The 18,438-nt window shown below is 42.6% G+C and overlaps 1 protein-coding gene across 1 annotated transcript; it reads left to right on the top strand.

Moving 5' to 3' along the window:
- The first annotated feature begins 257 nt into the window (after positions 1 to 257).
- On the top strand, positions 258 to 7,790 carry LOC306710030 (homeobox protein Dlx3b-like). The gene is made up of 3 exons (XM_079178400.1): positions 258 to 773; positions 3,477 to 3,661; positions 6,048 to 7,790. Exons 1-3 carry the CDS (start codon positions 401 to 403, stop codon positions 6,495 to 6,497), a joined length of 1,008 nt encoding a protein of 335 aa, XP_079034526.1. The 5' UTR covers positions 258 to 400; the 3' UTR covers positions 6,498 to 7,790.
- The last annotated feature ends 10,648 nt before the right edge of the window (positions 7,791 to 18,438 follow it).

Below are 18,438 nucleotides of genomic sequence, written 5' to 3'. Positions count from 1 at the left end.
AGAGAGAGAGAGAGAGAGAGAGAGAGAGAGAGAGAGAGAGAGAGAGAGAGAGGGCTTTGCTGGAGGTTTCTGCGGGGAGAAGGATCCGTAGCCAGACAGGCGACAGTCTGCGCCGTCTTTGGCCCTCGAGGCAGAGGGCGGGCGAGAGCCAATGAGAAGGAAACATCCACACCCCCCCCTCCTCCCTTTCTGTCCTGCCCGGCTCGGCTCGGCTTGGCGCGCCCTGTAATTAGGAGCTCTAGTTGGGTTGGGCGCCGCCACGGTGGACAGCCCGGGCTGCTGCGTCAAGGGGAGTTTCGGAAACGCCAGCTCCGGACTGAGAGGACATCTGAGCGCTCCTTTATCAAGAGATAAAGCGACAACTCACGCGCATTTATAATAAAATAAAAAATAAATAAAAATGAACGGGCAACCCTCACCTGTCTTCGAGGAGAAGAAGCCGTCCCTCCCCATCATGGCTGGGAGCTCAATCACGGCCACCAAGGATTCCCCGACTCTGCCGGAGTCCTCGTCCACGGACATGGGCTTCTACAGCGGCCAGAGCGTGCTCCACGGCGCGCAGGATTTCTACCCGGCGCAGCAGCAGCAGCAGCCGTACCCGGCGCAACACGTGAACCCGTACGCGTACCACCACCACCACCACCACTACAACTTACACGGGATGGCTGCCGGCGGCGCCTACCCGGTCGGCAAGGCGGAATACCCGTATCTCCATTCGGCGTACAGAGAGCACGGCGCGTTCAGCAGAGAGGCGCAGACAGCGCTGCAGGACGGTGAGTTAAAAACAAACAACAACAACAAACCAGACTGATCGCCGTGTTAACTGTCAACGCTGGGTCGTTTCAAAGAACACCATCTCCATCTTTGTCCAAAAAACGTCAACCCCCCCCCCCCCCTTCCCCCCCTGAGGCTGATGCATAGGAAGAGCCCACGTCTAGCCAACATAGACCCAATAATTACGCACGAGTCTTTACGCACGGAGAAAAGGTTTCCACTGTGTCTTAAACTATCTTCATTGCTTTTTATGCATATTTTTGGAGCATTGGGAAGATGTCTTAATCTTGAGCCTCTAGATCTCCATAAGATGATCAGTGGAGTCAGAATGACAGTGTGCTTCTGTTATTATGTGAATATGGGAGACTGGGGATGTACACAATGTCAGTGTTTTTTCTATAAAAACTATATTAACTATATGTCAAATACTTTCAAAATAAATGGTACTTAGGGTTCCACAAACACTACATCTGGGAGTATTAGATGAGATGTAGTTCTTACTGCCACCGGGTCCAAAGTAGAGTCTTTATTTTCATTAGGCTGGAGGAAGAACTCATAAATTAAGAGAAGCAGCTTCAGGTTTTATTTACCCCGGATGTTTCCCCCTTAAACCTCGCCATTGCACTCAAGTTTGCCAGAGGAAAACAATTATATATAATATATTAATATACACAGTATATACATATATATATATACATGTGTGCCTCACAGTTTCAGAGTAAAGTACAGGAGAAAGTGGCCCATGGGCAAAAAAAAGGAAACAGGAGATCATTTCTGGCGAGATAATGGTTCAGCCGGCAGGAAGATTTTATGTCTGTACGGAGGTCATAAAAAGAGAAAAGACCTCTGAGTTGGACTTGTTTTGTGTCTCATTATCATTCACAGTCAATGTAAGCTCATCTGGTCTTTGAACTTCCTTCAGCTTTAGATTTTCAATAGGAAGATCAGCCAAAAGGTCTTTGGATGGAAGCCATGGCCTCGTTCTAGCAGGGGAGGTTTCCCAACCTCACCTCCACATTCGGAATGAAGAAGTAATTAATTAACACATTGTGCCCTCAATAGGTAACCTAAACAGTTTACGCTCGCATAATTAAACTAATATCACAACAACACTAAAGAGGAACTGTTGGAACTTCAAAGCTGAGGGAGAACCACAGATGGGGGAAAACCAACTCGACGGGCTGGTGTACTGTTTTTTTGACATTCCAGTTGGGAGTTGACTCCTGGAAACGGCCCCAGGGAACTTTGGCCCTCAGCCACGCACCTCAGGTGTCACGGCATGTCAGTCAACCTTGGCCTTTGAATCATCCAGCGCAGGCTCCTTATCGTGCCACTGGCTGTGGTCACGCCCACGCAAACACATAACAAACAAATACTCCAAAAAAGAAAAAGTGACAAATCCAATTCGTAGATAAACAGACATTCCAGATTGATCAACAACAACAAAAAAAGCCCCGATAAATACATGTTCCAAACAAGAGAATTGGTTAAATGTGAGTAAATTAATAAATGATGATAAATAGATTGGAGAAAAAACTATAAATACATTAAATAGCACAGGGGTGTAGCCGGAACTTCAGGAATACTGAGACCCTCAAATTCCTGGATATTACTGGATATGAATTCCTTTATGAATTCTTTTGGTCCAATAGCATTCCAATGTAAAGATATTTAGTGTAAAAACACTAGAATCAGCCATTAAAACACCAATTATAAGTATGTTTTTTAATCGCCTTAAGGTTGCTAAAGTTCAGCGAGGCCATACTGAATACATTACCTCAGTATCCAAAATGATAACCTGAACTAATACAGTAAAGAAAAGTCTCTACTGAATATGAATACATGTGAGGTCATTAGTAATAAATACTGGCACACTATATCATGTCGAAGTAGGGTACAGTATGTGGAAAAAAGTCATAGTATAGTATGTGGAAAAAAGGGAAGAAAGACATAGTGTAGTATCTTAAACAATGTCAAAGTATAGTACAACGGAAAAAAGTTATGCTATAATATGTTGAAAAGAGTTTATAGAGTACATAAAGTATAGTATGTTGAAGAAAAATGTCATAGTATTGTATTCTGAAAAAGAAATACAGAATATTTTGTAAGTAGGTGTTAATGTATAAATATATGAAATATTATAATACTGCCTTGAATTTAATATAAAGATTGAATATAAAAAGTTTGAATAAAGATTTAAAAAAAATGTGTTTCTCATTTATAGTTGATACAAATATAAACGTGTTTTTTTTTTACTAAGGTTGTCTGTATATCTGCAAGAGGAAAAAAAAAGAAAAGTTGGTTACGAGAATAACAGCACAAACGGGGAGAGATGTATACAAGCAGGCCTCCGGGCTACATGAAAAGCACCTATAAATCTCTGTCTCCCTCCCCGGCTGTGGGAGACACTCAGACCAAAATTACAAGTTCAGAGGGCTGCCGGAATTTCTTTGAAATTTCGGGGTTGTAGAGGCCGTGGCTATTTTTGTGCTACAACTTCTTCTTCACAAACTGCCATAAATGTTCATTTCATTGTTTGGAGAAAAGGACTTGTCTGGAAAAAACCCTCACTTACAGGTTGTTACAGAGGAAGTTGACAGTATCGTGACGTTTTGATCTTAAGGTTCCACGAACGCACGGACAACTCCCTGCAGGGTAGTCGCACGAGTTTCACACGGCTTCTTACTGTTTCCTTTCCACAGTGAAAGAGGAACCCGACGTGGAGGTTCGGATGGTCAACGGGAAGCCCAAAAAGGTGCGCAAGCCCCGGACCATCTACTCCAGCTACCAGCTGGCAGTGCTGCAGAGGAGATTCCAGACGGCTCAGTACCTGGCCCTGCCGGAGCGGGCCGAGCTGGCCGCACAGCTGGGCCTCACACAGACACAGGTGAGGCCACAAAGAGGAAAAGAAAGCGTGATATCTCACAGGCGTCAACACTGCAAACAAGTTCAAATGTTCTTTTTGCATGTGAGATTTTGAATGTTAGTTGTGGAGTAAGTTGAAGCCCTCAATAGTGTGTGAGCCGAAAGCAGTTTTAATTTCAAGTTTTAGTTGTCAGATTGCTAGTAAGCAATGAAAGTAGCTGAACCTTCAAAGATGAAAGCAAATTAAATGTCAGTTGAACTTAGCAACTCGAAGCAACTCGAAGCAATTCAAATTCCTGTTTAAGTTGAGATGCCCCGTATGCCGTAGTTTACGTGCATTGAGAATAGTTGTCAGTTGATATGTGAGGATTGATAGCACTTGAAATGTTGATAGCTAAAAAGTTAAGTAAGTGAAAGTGAGCAAGTGAAAGTAAGAAATAGTTGAAAACAGAACGTTTCGTTTTAAGTTGAAGTGGCTGACATAGTTAATAAACAGGTTCTTGTTGAACGTATAAAGAAGGTTGAAGGTGCGGTGGAAAGGTCCCAAGATTATGAGCAATGCAGTATCTTACAAGCTAAGACTTCATTTTCAAGATCTATTTTGACTGCAGAATAATGGAACATACTTAAAGATTCTCTTTACGCTATTCAGAGCATCAATATAGCATCAAATAATATTTTTTTATGTGAAGATATAGCTCCGCTTACAAAGCCGGGGCCGGCCGCGTGTGGCTTCTAGTACATGTTAGTGCACGGGAGCGTGCGCCGCTGGCTAGCTCACGACCGCCGCTGGCTAGCTCACGACCGCCGCTGGCTAGCTCACGACCGCCGCTGGCTAGCTCACGACCGCCGCTGGCTAGCTCACGACCGCCGCTCTGCGCTGCGCTCGTTCGGCGGTTACAGCTGACAACGCTGCCTCGGTTGACGGTGTCAGTGCGGAAGCGTAGCACCTACCCGTCCTACCCGGTTCCTCCCGAAGTTAACGCTAGTTAGCTCTGTCAGCACTGTTGCCGTTGCTTGCACTGTTAGCGCTGTTGGCGCCGTTAGCTTCTAGCCGGCGGCCCACAGAGAGGAGAGAACAGGTTTGCGATTGTAATGCTACACTGTGGTAGAAAATGTCAACATTAACACCAGCATGGATGTGTTCCATCAAAGTACAGTTATATGATTTAGTTCATATCTTAACAAAACACGTTTAAGTGTGCAGTTACGTTTTATATACAATAAATGCTGGCTACTAAGAAAAGAATGAATGAAACAAAGAATGAAATTGAGATAATATTAATATGATATCTAAAAATATAAATACATTTGTCAGACAGTGATCCCAGGCAGCCTTGTGCGTTGTTTTTGTTGTGTCAGTCTTGTTTATGCAGTCGTATGCAATGATTTACCACCGCATGAATCATCCTCCTGACTTGCGGTGTGGGTTGTTTTATCACGGCTGCTGTAAATCATTCTTCAGGATTATTGCTCGGGCTGCAGACACAAGCTCTAAGAAAACAAAGGCATCAGCAACACAACTTCAAACATAAGATTGTAATTTGATCTTATGGAGAGCTATTGTAATGCTGTCATCCGTATAATACGAATGACAGCATTACATTAGCTCTTGTGCGATAATATTTCATTTAAAAGGAGCTGTCATAATCTAGTCTAATGGTTCTTAGATAATGGTTTGTGCTGCATGAAAGCTGGTTTATCACTAGTAAAAAGCATTCATTATTATTGTTATGAACAAACTTTTTGCCTTATTTGCTATGAAAAAAACATTTTGAAAGTAAGTTTACTTTTGTGGCAACAACTCTGAAGTAGATCCAATTGAGGAGCAGTTTAAATGAACTTATCAGAAAACAAGTCGGGCAACAGCATGGAGTAATATTGCACCTAGTAGTGGATATAAATTTAATAAAACAAGCCAACAGAACAGATTGCTGCCGTACTTGGTGGTAGAGGAACAAGCTGAATCTACTTCATCCTGCTGAATGTAAATCCATTATTCACGCTCTTCCACCTCCTGAGATAAATATCTGTGAGTTTAGCGGATAAATGCTCCACCATGTTGCCACCAGCTAGTTGTAATCTTTTGCCTGTCTGCCGTTTGGCGCTGACCAGTTAGTACGGTACAGTTGGTTTACCAGAGCTTTTGCATTAAAAACAGCTGCCTGCTGAAACCAAAACAATGAGCTGTTAGCCAAAAAGAAGTTAATCATAGAGCTGTTTTTAGCAGAACAAAATCATAGTTGGACAGGAAGCCGCTAAAGTGCCAGATATTTCACCTTAAGGAGTTGGTGGAGACCAAACTGGAGCTAACACACGAGTAAATATTTGAATTTCAATTAATATTGCTTCGCGTTTGTTCTTTAACTGCTGTAGGTTGTCTCACCATTTGATGCTCGTTCTTCCAGGTCAAAATTTGGTTCCAGAACCGTCGCTCCAAGTTCAAGAAGCTCTACAAGAATGGAGAGTTTCCACTCGGGGAAATGCCTCTCGAGCACAGTCCGGATGCCAGCGATTCCATGGCCTGCAACTCTCCTCCATCCCCAGCTGTGTGGGAAAACAGCAACGGCAATACCAACAACAACAACAACAACAACAACAACGACGGCAGCAGCAGCAACAACAACACAAGCAGCGGCAGCGGCATCAAGAGTAGTGCATTGGTGGATCCCACCGCCAGAGGGCAGGGACCCTATCAGCCTCCCGTGGATCCCTCGCCCGCCTGCATGGGAGACTACACGCACCAGAACTGGTACCAGCAGCAGGGTGCACATTTAGGTCTGCAAGAGTCGGGCCCGACGCACCACACATCACCGACGGCGCCGCCGGCCGCACAGAGTCTGGGAGCCGTCTACTGACGCTGAAACACGGGCTCTGCGCAACAGTTTGACCGGAGCCCTGCGCTCGAACACCTGTGGGGTTTTGCTTTTTTGGGGGGGGGAGGATTCGAAGCGCTCTTTGGGAACAGAAACATCTGACGGTGATCATCAGACACGAGTCGTAACTGTAAAAACTCAGACACGCGTGTTGTCGCACACATGTTGGCCTCAGTTGCCCTGTTGTCCTCAGCTTTGAAGTTTAGGACCTCATATGAACTTCTGGAGATTAGCGGGTGACTGCTGTGTCCTTTTTCAGTGCTGAGACAGAGTTTGTTATTCGAAATTGCTGATAATACAAGATTAATATTTAAAATATGACCATATTTATGCCAGTCTTTTGTTCATTTCTTCTTCTGGAAAGGGACGTCTGACATAGAATTCTCCCTCTAAAACGGAATACTACTGACATTTTCCAGACTTTTGCAGCAAATTAAAGCCCGCCCCACCAGCACGGCAAACTTCAAGATATGTTGGGCTTTACATGTACAGATCATGTTGAAGGTGGACAACACTGAAAGGCTGATAACCTTTTAAAATACAACATTGATATCAGCCAAACGCAGAGGACAGAATGAGAATTTTACCGCCTGTGCAGCTTATCAATGACGGATTATTGGAATCTGCCCATAATTTATGTTTGATTGATTTATGTTTAGTGTCTCTTTATGTTTTGTTCCCATTTTGAAAAAGAACGGGCAAAACTGAAGCCCCGTCGGCCGAGATATCCCGACCTTTATCCCTCAGTACGAGTCAAGCTCTGAAAATGCTGCATCCTACAACTCCCATAATGCAACCTAATGTAGCGTCTTTCATTAGACCCCCCCGTAAACGCCCGAATCCTTCAAACTCCATGTGTGCTGTGAAACGCAGGCTTTCTGTTTTCAAATTTTAAATCTCCAACCCTCAACCAAGTTAACCCTGATGACATCGCTATGACATCATCAGGGTAATTTGACAAAGCTCCTCCAGAGTCACAGAGGCCTTCATACAGCTGTTTTCACAGGCTGAGCTGTGCTCCACTTCATGATAAGTAAAGTGATGGTCATGGGTAAAACCCTAAAAAGGCTTTGACCTCTTATAAAAAACAATCAAGAGCAAAAGCGACAGCGAGTTGGTGCTAAAACGTAAAAAAAAGAAGTTGTTTCTATTTTATTAAAACATGTGCTATACTCAGGTTTGTTTATTTATAGTGTCAACTGTAGAGCAAAGGTGGTACAGCAGTTTGTGCCTTAGGAGCTTTTTTTCAGTAAAAAAATTAAAATGCCTGTTTGAATCAGCTACTACTGTATTATTTTCAGCGTGTAGTTACGTTTGCAGTACACACACACACACACACACACACACACACGCACAAAGGTGTTGAAAGTGTGCTGACGGGGCTTTGCTGGTCTGCCCGTAAGAGTGAGTCAGACAATAGATACAGGTTGCACCCATCTATATATTATAGACACACACACACACACACACACAGAGTGCGTGTAAAGGAGATTGTGGGAGGTGACAGTGGACCAGACACTCTGGAGTCTCTGGATACTAATAACACAGAGAGCGAGAGACGGGTGTACACTACTTTCATGTGGCACACAGTTGGAGAGGGGAGGAGAGACGTGTGTGCGTGTGTGTGCAACAAACAAGCTGCTCTCCAGGCTCTCAACCAACCAAACCCACAGGTTAGCCAACAAAAAGAGGGCGTGATGAAGAATTAAAGCATAGAGAAGGACACTTGCGAACAATGTTAACAATGTAGTCTTATGTAAATTATATGTTTCAAGTGTAACAAGGTTACGTAAAAACAATGCAAAGTAAAACAACGCAACGTAAAACGACGCTGCATAGAACAACGTTACATTAAACAAAGTTACGGAAAACAAAGTTACGGAAAACAAAGTTACGGAAAACAAAGTTGCGGAAAACAAAGTTGCGGAAAACAAAGTTGCGGAAAACAAAGTTGCGGAAAACAAAGTTGCGGAAAACAAAGTTACGTAAACAAAGTTACGTAAAAAACAAGCACAATGCCAACGTTTTTGTCTCGGCGACTGGCCTGCAGATACGACGTTAGAAAACTTCCCGAATATTTTCCTTTGTGACTTTGGTCACTTAAATGGAACGGTTTAGCATTTGCAAAGTTGTAATCAAATAAGTATTTCCTGCAGTAAGCAAGACATTGTGTGGGAGTTCTTCTCGTTGTTTTATACTTTCCTCTGACGCACCTGTAGGCTGTTGAGAGTGAAGTATTGAAATGGACCTTGGATGATTTTAACAAAATGCATACGGGCCGCAGTTTGAGCAACTGCCCTTTATACAAAGTCATCTCCTAGATGTGTGTGTGTGTGTGTGTGTGTGGTTCTTTTCTACATAAACAGGACTGAAGAAATAATGTGACTTTCAGTGGGGAAGGGCAAACAGACGTCCACGTTCTCACATCGTGCTCCACCGTACCCACAAGTGTGCAGGGTGTGGACCCTAAACCACAGATCCACTGGGACACCTTTCGTGTTTGTTTAGGCCCTTACCTTCCTGTGCTGAGCCCTCAGCTTCCAGCTGTCAGAGAGGAATGTATCTGAACATCACAGGGAGACAGATGCAGAGGGCAAACAGGTACTTGTAGCGACTTGTTGACTGGTTCTCCTCAGGGGGGAGAGAAACGGTTTTCACCCAAAGCCATTGTGTTGGGTTTTTAACGAACAGTACCTTATATTCATGTGACTAACAGCAATACAGTTCCAAAGACCAACCAGGTGGACTTGTGGCTTTTCATGTGTTGTGTATTCTGTGTTTCTTCCCCCTTCTGCTCAAGCATGTATAGAGAAAACGAGATACCACGGATAGTTGGACCGAGCGTCTGGAAGGTGAGCTGAGGTGACAGCTTTACACCGCCAACTCGTTGGCATTCGCAGCCAGGCTTGGAGAAGGGGGGGCGAGGCGAGGTGATGACATCAGCTGCTCCGAACTGAACTCAGCAGTGAAAAGTTGAAAAAAAAAAAAGTTGAAAAAAAAAAGCGAAAAGCAGGAAAGTTTATAACCGCGTCATGAAAGAGTTGGAGCTGACGTTACTTTCCTTTCACTGCCTCCGGCCATGAGCTGCACACAGCGCGCGCCCGGACCAATATGTGCTTTCATGAGAGCCGATACTAAAGAAACAAAAGCATGCTGCTACAATCTGACATATCTTACTGTTTCCAGATTGACGTTAACTTGACTCGACTCACAAAACAAGACACTAAGGACACTAATGACTCGGTACTCCTACATCTCCTATACTAAAGAAACAGTGTGTAACATTTAGGGGGATTAAAATATTCAGAACTATATTTTCATCAGTGTATAATCACCTGAAAGTAAGAATCGTTGTGCTTTCATTAGCTTAGACCTAAGAGCTATTGATATCAACGTAGGAAGTGGGTCCTCTTCCACGGAGGACGCCATGTGGCACCGCCATGTTTCTACAGCGGTCCAGAACCAGAACACCGGCTCTAGTTTGAGCCTTTTGCGTTTGAGCTGAAGGTAAGTGACGGGTGCCGAAACCCGGTATTAAATGGGGAGTATATTACTGGTACTTTTTATAAGTATTTTTAATGTTAAAGTGTACTTTATTATCACGCCACATCTCCTCTGCCCTCTCTGTCAGAGCCGAGCTCCTCCAAATACACATAAATTCATAGTCGGTTGCAATCTACGACTCACCACCAGATGTCACTACATCTTACACACCTATCCTTTAACAGAAGTAAGCAGGCAATATATTAATAATAAGAATAACTTTATTTATACAGCACCTTTTTAAAAACAGAATTTACAAAGGGCTTTGACAGACAAACAATAATAGACAGAAAGCTCAACAGTGAGGCTGAACAAAGCACGACAACTAAGATAAAACAAAATTAATAAAATAATTTATTAAAATCAACAAATGAAAAAAAGCAGTAAAGCAACAACATCACATATTCTCCCACGTCCACTTGCTTTACTCGCAAACATTGGCGGCGGACAACGAGACTACCAATATCTGCTAATTATATCGGTCTGACTCTGTTGCATTAGTGGATGATGCCAGCCCTCGCACACATACGGATGTTCTCAACCACACACACACACACACACACACAAAGCTCTGCAGAATCTCAGCTGCACTTCGAAACTAAGCGCCTATGTGTTTTCTCACCGCATGGGTCAAGTTTAACAAGCAAATATAAAGTGACCCCCTACTGTTTATGACTTGTTTTAATTAATGTGTTGTTTTTTTCCATGTCTCTCTCTCTCTCTCTCTCAATATGTCTCATTCTATGAATCTCTCTCTTTCTTTGCTTTCTACTCTACGGGGGTTACATGCTGTCATCTGCCCAGTAGCAAGTTGTGAAGTCTTCCGTTTTATAGTTTTCAAGTTCTTTGTCCTCCTCACGCAAGAGTCTTGCTCCTCCGTTTCATCTTCCAAACGCTTTGTGTTTATTTTTCCACACAAACAATATTACATGCACTCGTCCACAGTCTTACTCCGGACCTTTTAAGTTTCCGTATTAGAAAGCGTAGCGCATAGAAAACACCGTTTATGAACATCTTAAAGAGGTATATATATCTTTGATACATATCTCTCTGCTATTAAAGAGTAATGATCCGTCTTGGAAAGTCTTAAAAAAGCATTTTATTTTGTTTATTTAAAAAAAAAAAGGCCTTTACCTCTAATATGCTTTTGTGTGATTGCGGGCCATCAGAAAGTGTTACCTATAAACTATAAGTGTGATTGCTGTGACAGTAGATTGTGCTGCAGGAGGCCGTTCCTTCTTTTTGGCGAGCTTCAGTGAGCACCATCAGCCACAGCAGCAAGGGCGCTCATCATCTCATCAAGGTAACAAATGTCGATTTAAGGAACGACCTCAATTAATTGATCATTTTTACTACTGCTTTCTGTCATGCTGTCATTCATTTCCGGGTATCACACCTTTTGTTTTTACGTGTGAAAGTCCTGCGTTTGTTTGACCTTAATCTGACGTTAGAAATATGTGTGGGATTTAATGCAAAAAAGTATCATAATAATAATAATAATACTACTTTACCACTTTAGTGAGGGGCGTATATAAAACAACTTGGCCTGTCTACATGGGCTATCCTGCTGACTTTGTACAGCATAAAGACAGAGAGCAAAGAAAAACTAAAATAAAAAAGGGCAAAGGATCAGCATGGGGCTGCAACATTAATGGACATAATTAATTAATGGACATAAATCGTCACATTCTAAATAAGTGTTAAAGGGTTAAATCTATATTCTTTTATTTTATCAGTACACTTTAGCCATTGCACTGTATCAAATAAACTGATCAGATTAAATTCAGTTCAAATTACTTTGAAAAAATATGGCAGTAAGCCTGATTCGTATTACAGCAAATTTATGCAATTGGATGGAGGTATGGCAGATTTTATGAACTGGTTTTCATGCTTTGATTTCATACATTTTTGTGAGTATTTTTATTGTTATCTGTCGCAGCCATGCACAACAACACCAGTAGTGTGAATTGGTGTTAAGTTTCCTGTGAAAACAATATTTTGAGCTGATGGGTATTGCTCTGGGGGCGATACCCATCAAGCAAATTGAGCCCACTCTTGACTGGAATAGTTACACATCCGGTTTACCCAACCCTTTTTCTTGAACTCGCGGTGGCGGTGGAGAAAACCCTGCACCTGGAATGTACTATTTAAGAAGCTAAGAACCAAATACATTTACATATACATGTTGTATATCGTTAACATTAGATGGAACGGTGTGTTAACTTCAACCGGGGTGTGACGCCGACGCGACAAACACGTCATTGAAGCTGGTGTATGCTAATTTAGCTTAACAGGCTAGCTAGTTAACGGTAGTCAATTAAGGGGCACATTTTCTCCGGTAGTGTGTAGCTTAGCTAGTTAAATAAATTGTTTTTGTGGTGCTAGGCTAAGAGGACAAAGCTAACTTTAACTGTTAGCTAACATTATCCAACATTAAATGCATATTAACCGTGGCTGCAAAGTTGTTGAAGGGGAGAAGATATAAGCTAAGGGCAGAGTGTAAAGTCAGTCAGTTAAATATTTCCAAGACGCACCGGTCGCCATTAGGCGGTGTTTGAAATTAACTTTTTGAATATTTTTTAAAGTGTATTTTTTACATGCCCAAAAAAATAATTGTATAACGTTACATTTGTTTCAGTAACATTACGTTTTAGTTACAAGCTTAGATATTCTGTTGAATATCAACTCAGAGAAGACGCCAAAGCAAAATTTGAAGCCAAATTAGTTTGCAGTTTGCAATGACATTTGCAACCGGCTGTCCGCCGTGACAGGGGGTAAGCAAGACTTCGGTGATATTTAACCTTAGTTTTGAGTAGCGAATGTTCTGTAAAGGTGCGTTCACACGAAACGCGTAATTCGTGCTGCGTTAATAGCGTCATTCGCTACTAGCGGGGGACTATTTAAATTCAATATTTTTTTGTATAGCCCAAAATCACAAATTACAAATTTGCCTCAGAGGGCTTTACAATCTATACACATACGCCATCCTCTGTCCTGGAACCCGGGACCTGGTCATTTGTGCCATTCGCGCTAGACGCGCCGGAGAGTGGCTTAACGCCCTTGAAGCCATTGTTAACTTAAGCCATTTATTTCCGCCATCAACCATGGAAAAAATAACCTCTATTTCTGCTTCGTACTTGTTATGGAAGTCCCAGATATCCAGAGAAACTAAATGCCTTCTTTTCTGGGTTTATAACATCATCCGGAGGAGCTCCGTGGATTTTATCGTGGTGTATTCACTGTGTCTAGCAAGCCACACGTCGGCTGGTTTACTACAACTGTATGAACACAAAATAAACTGATTTTGCTGTGATTTAATTGCAATAAACGAAATAACTACGTAATGATGTTTGTAAAAAGTCTGAATTCATGTTTTGTTAGTTCTCTCCACAAGGCGACAAGCAAAAATAGATATTATTATTATTATTATATATTAAAATAGATATGTTCTCATTGGAGCTTGGATCGATCGGTGCTAGGCTATGCTAACATTGTAGCAGCTCCATCAACACTCAAAATAACGTCATCTAGGCATAAATACGGCAGCGTCTTTTTCCTTGTTTGTACCATAGACAGTCTATGGTTTATACACATACATTTATACACATAGTTTGGTCCGGTCTCTATTGATATGAGGTATCGTAGAGCTCTGGGTGAACACAGACGGCTACAGTATTTGTTTCCTGATTCAACAACGGCAGGACGTCAGTGATGACAGGAGGAGCATCTCAACGCTGATAGGCTATCGCGTCGCAGCGTCACGTAATTTTTCCATCCGAGTTGAAAAATTTCAAATCACGGGAAATTGATTGACGCAAATTCGCACCATTCGTGTGAATCGCACCAATCACGGCATCGCGAATTCGCGTCACTCCAGTCTCATCGCGTCTGTGCAAAGACTTTTGTATGTAATCTACTTGGGCGAATAATTCGTGCCACGTTTGGTGTGAACACGACAGGAGCTGTGGTGCACGGTGCCATGAGACATTAATAATTTCGCGGCCCAGTTTATGGTCTTCACCACCATATGGGACATAATTGTGTGTGTGCAACACATGACAACTGTTAAGAGACCCTCAGCATAGTTTTTTTCATGACATGAGACCATTTTGTTACAAACATTTACCCATTAGAATTAATATAATAGCTTTGTTTGGTGCCACTTGTCTTGACATACAGTTGGTAACACATGGCAAAGTTAAACAGCTAATTTTCTCCACTGTGTGCAGTATAGCTTCCTTAAAAACAAATGGAAGCAAAATGTTTCAAGTGGTAATTATTTCAAGATAGCTTTTTTTCTGTGCTGTGTATAGTTTTCTGCATTGCTATGAATGTCATAATGTGTTGTTATTATCTTCTTAGTGGTGCTTTCCCTCTCATGACAGTCCATATTGGCATTATCGGCTTTAGTCAGCAGAGGGCAGTATGCTTCGTCCTGCAGGCCTGTTTATTTTGACATTCATTACATAGGGAAGCACTGAAAATGTATCCTACCTCTCACTGTTGCTTTGTGAGACAGTTTTCAAATTGGTTGTTTGGTTATAATGAAAGTGTTGTCAAACTTGGAAAGCAGCCATTGCAGCTAGAGACATGAGTAGGTAAATTGACGGCTGCTGCTGCTTTTAGTCTTCAACTTGCTGATGAAAGTAACTGTTTTGTCTCGTACATTGTAACGTTGGTAATGGCCATAATGCAACATCACACTACTGCAGTCATTCATTATATGCAGTTAAAAATCTACTTCAGGTATCTTTTATCTCTTCTCATGCTTATCTTCCCGTAGTCAAAAAGAAATTGGTGCTTCCTGATGCAGCTGAACTTTTGACGAAGACATCGTTCTTGAACTGACAGAGGCCAATCTAGACTTATACTCTACCGTACGTGACAGCATTTCAGATAAAGGTAGGTTTCCGTATTAAATGTGGTGTAATCAATGCTCAGGGCTTTTCTGCTTCACGAATATGGTCAAGCTGAGAGCTCTTTAAGTCCCTGACTGTCTTGACTTGTGGTGTAACGGACCACTGTCGATCTGTGCGGATCCCCCCTCGCGGTTTGGCGCGCATGTGAACTGCAGATTAATTACACAGTGTAAAATAAAGTTTGACTGACGATCGATATCCTCCAATGTTCAGTAAAATATGCGATCAGGACATCATTTATGCTTTTCTAGTCGCCGATCTCTGATAATGTTACTTTGTAAACAACCAATCTGTGGCGATGGCAGCATTGCTATCGGCTAACAAACGAAGGTTACGTTCAGTTACATTATGGTGCGTTCAGGCTCTGTTCAGGGAAAATTTGTATTGGGCGAAGGTCAATTATAATGTTATCATGATGTGTTCACATGTAACCTTGTAAAATGTAGTGTTGGTGTGAAACTTGAATAAATCCAGTTGTTTGAAGGAGATGTTTTCACAACAACATAAAAAGATATTAGAGATGAATTGTGACCTGTTAACACTAGCTCTAAGCAGCTTATAATACATCATTAAAACTACTAATGACAAGATTTGTTATAATATATATATATATCTATAATAAAAATGCAATCTTTTATTTCCTTATCATTTGAATTGTATGTTATTGTGAAGAATAAAACCCATTAAATATTACTATAACAAAGTAAAAGTTGACATTTGTAGTAGTCTGGATCCTTGTAGACCAGCTGCTATACACGAGCAACAAAAGGATCTGTATCTGCCAATATGGATCATCAATGATCGGCAATTAGTATCTCTGGCAAACAAAACGTGATCAGGGATCTCTGAAAATTATATTTGCTCCCTTTTTTCTTTTGAGATGATCTGATCCGTGACTCTGATCCGTGATACGGTCCCAACCATGAGTTTTATGATCCGTTGCACCACGAGTCTTGACTACTGTGACAAAGTACATGACCAGAGTAATAGTATGCAAGAAAAAGACAGACCGCCATCCAATTGGAAAAATAATGGTTTTGGTTGCGATTGTTCTCACTCATTAACTCACTTTCTCTCACACACACAACCCCCCCCCCCCCCTACAATGGCATCGTACAGCAAATACCACTGTGTGGGTAAGAATCTGATCGATTTAAGGTGGTGCTGTTACTGTTCTGTTTTTCAGTCATACTGCAGCATGGATGAACACCTGTGGGTAAGAGAGGTCCAACGACCATACATCCTTGCTGTTAGCAGAACCCAGAACAGATGCGATAGTTTCTACATGGTTGTGGACAAACTGCTCATTCCTTGCCAAGCAGCCAGCTCGTTGGGCCCACTACATCTTCAACCTGCCTTACGAGTCCCTGGCCCAGCTCCACACTTTGGTGCCGTCTACGACATCGACATCCCAACAACTGATGAGTCTCCAAGAGTCTGTGAGACTAAAGTAGTGGAATTGTCAGAACTGCGGGCGCATGCCTTGGACACTTGGGTGAAGAGAGGTGCAAAGCTGTCAACTGATCGTCAACTGGTGGTGAATTGGATCAGATAGTGGGGAGGCTGCCCAACAGACCAGGTAAACCCAAGCACGTGAGGGGGAATTGGGAACGTCTGGCTGAGGCACCACCTCTGGAGGAATTTCTCGTGAATCCCCAGGGGAGGCTGGGGACATGCAATCCAAGTGGGCCATGTCAGGATGCTAGGAGCTGTGGTTGGAAGGTCATTGGTGCCTGTCGTGGTGGCAACCTTAGGACCAGGGAGGCTGTTCGGTTTGGGGACCTCAGAATTGCATGCCAGTCTTTTGCAGATGATGTGGTTCCATTGGCTCCTTCAGAATGTGACCTTTAGCATGAACTGGGGCGGTCTGCGGCTGAGTCTGAAGCAGCTACAAGTCTGAGGCCACGATTCTTGGGTTGGGAGTGAGTCACTGCCTGAAGCGAGGGAGTTCAAGTATCTTGTGGATTCGGTCACGAGTGAGAGTAAAATGGAGCGTGAGATGGACAGGTGATTTAGTGCGGCGTCAGCAGTGCTGCTGGAATTACACCGGACCGTTGTGGTAAAGAGGGATCTGAGCCGGAAGGCAAAGCTCTCTATTTACCAGTCCATCTACGGATACAAGCGGATACAAGCGGCCCAAATGAGCTTCCTTCGTAGGGTGGCTGGGCTCAGCCTAACAGAGAGGGTGAGGAGCTCACACATCTGGAGGGAGCTCGGAGTAGAGCCGCTGCTCCTTTGTGTCGAAAGGGGCCAGCTGAGGTGGTTCGGCCATCTGAACAGGAGGCCTCCTAGACCTAACCCTTTGGAGGTTTTCTGGGCATGTTCAACTGGTAAGAGACCCCGGGGTAGACCCAGAACACGCTGGAGAGATTACATCTCGTCTGGCCTAGGAACACCTCGGGGTTCCCCCAGAAAGAGCTGGAAAGCGTTGCTGGGGAGAGGGACGTCTGCTGCCCCCTTGACCTGGCCCCGGATAAGTGGAAGTAAATAGATGGATGGATTTAATTTTAAATATTGACTTTCATGTTTCATATTACAACACTGGGTGTCAGATATTTAACAAAAAGAGTTACAGTATCAACAGCATCCAAAGTATAACTTGAACTTGGAGCCAGTGATAATTATACAGCCAAGTCAAACCAGTGATAATAAGACAGTGAACATATTTCATAAGGTAATACGTTTAACTTTAAAAGTCCATGGAAGTTATTTGTCACGTTCTTCTTTTTTTTAAGTCTGATACATTTTTCTTGTTTTGAACTGTGCATTGTTTCAGGAGGTTTCAGTCTTGCGTTTTACAGTAGGAGATGATAGATTCTCACTATGTCACTTTAAAAGCCTCCATCACTTCTCTGTGTGTGTGTGTGTGTGTGTGTCCCTTTGTTTTCTCCTTTTTTTGCCGTCTTCCTCTTTTGCCCTCTTTTTAGACACAGAGTTGTGTTGTTCTCTCTCCCTCCCAGCCTTCCATCAGTTCATTAGGACAATACGTTGTGTCTGAAGTCTGTGAAACAAAGTCTTCCATAAAACTCTATGGTGTGAACAACAGGATGCTGCTCCAAGTAGCAGATTAAATAGTTTGGGGCCTGTCAGCATTTTTGATCCTCGGAAGAAAAGAAAAGGAGAATAGTAGAGAGGAGAACAGAAATATGCCTTCCTCCAACATTGTTTTACTAAACAGCTTTTTCAATATGTAAATAATTACACCTAAGTGATGTCATTTATATGTCTGTGGTCCTTTGGTTCCCCAACATGTGTTTCCCTTTAAAAAGACTCCAGTCAACTGTCTGCGCTAGATTTAAGAGGAAGAGGAAGAAGGTTTCCCATGCGAGGCCAACGGTGTAGTGATTCACTTTTATGCCCAAATCTCTTTACCAACATGTTCAGGTTCAGATGACTGCTGGCACCAGTGTTCATGTTATGTGGGCACACTTAATTAGTCCCGTTTAGCATTCATACGCAAT

This window comes from Pholis gunnellus, assembly GCF_910591455.1.
Source record: "Pholis gunnellus genome assembly, chromosome: 17".
NCBI classification, from domain to species: domain Eukaryota; kingdom Metazoa; phylum Chordata; class Actinopteri; order Perciformes; family Pholidae; genus Pholis; species Pholis gunnellus.
Note: the sequence above shows the minus strand (reverse complement) of the source record. Positions and strands in the feature narration are given on the sequence as shown.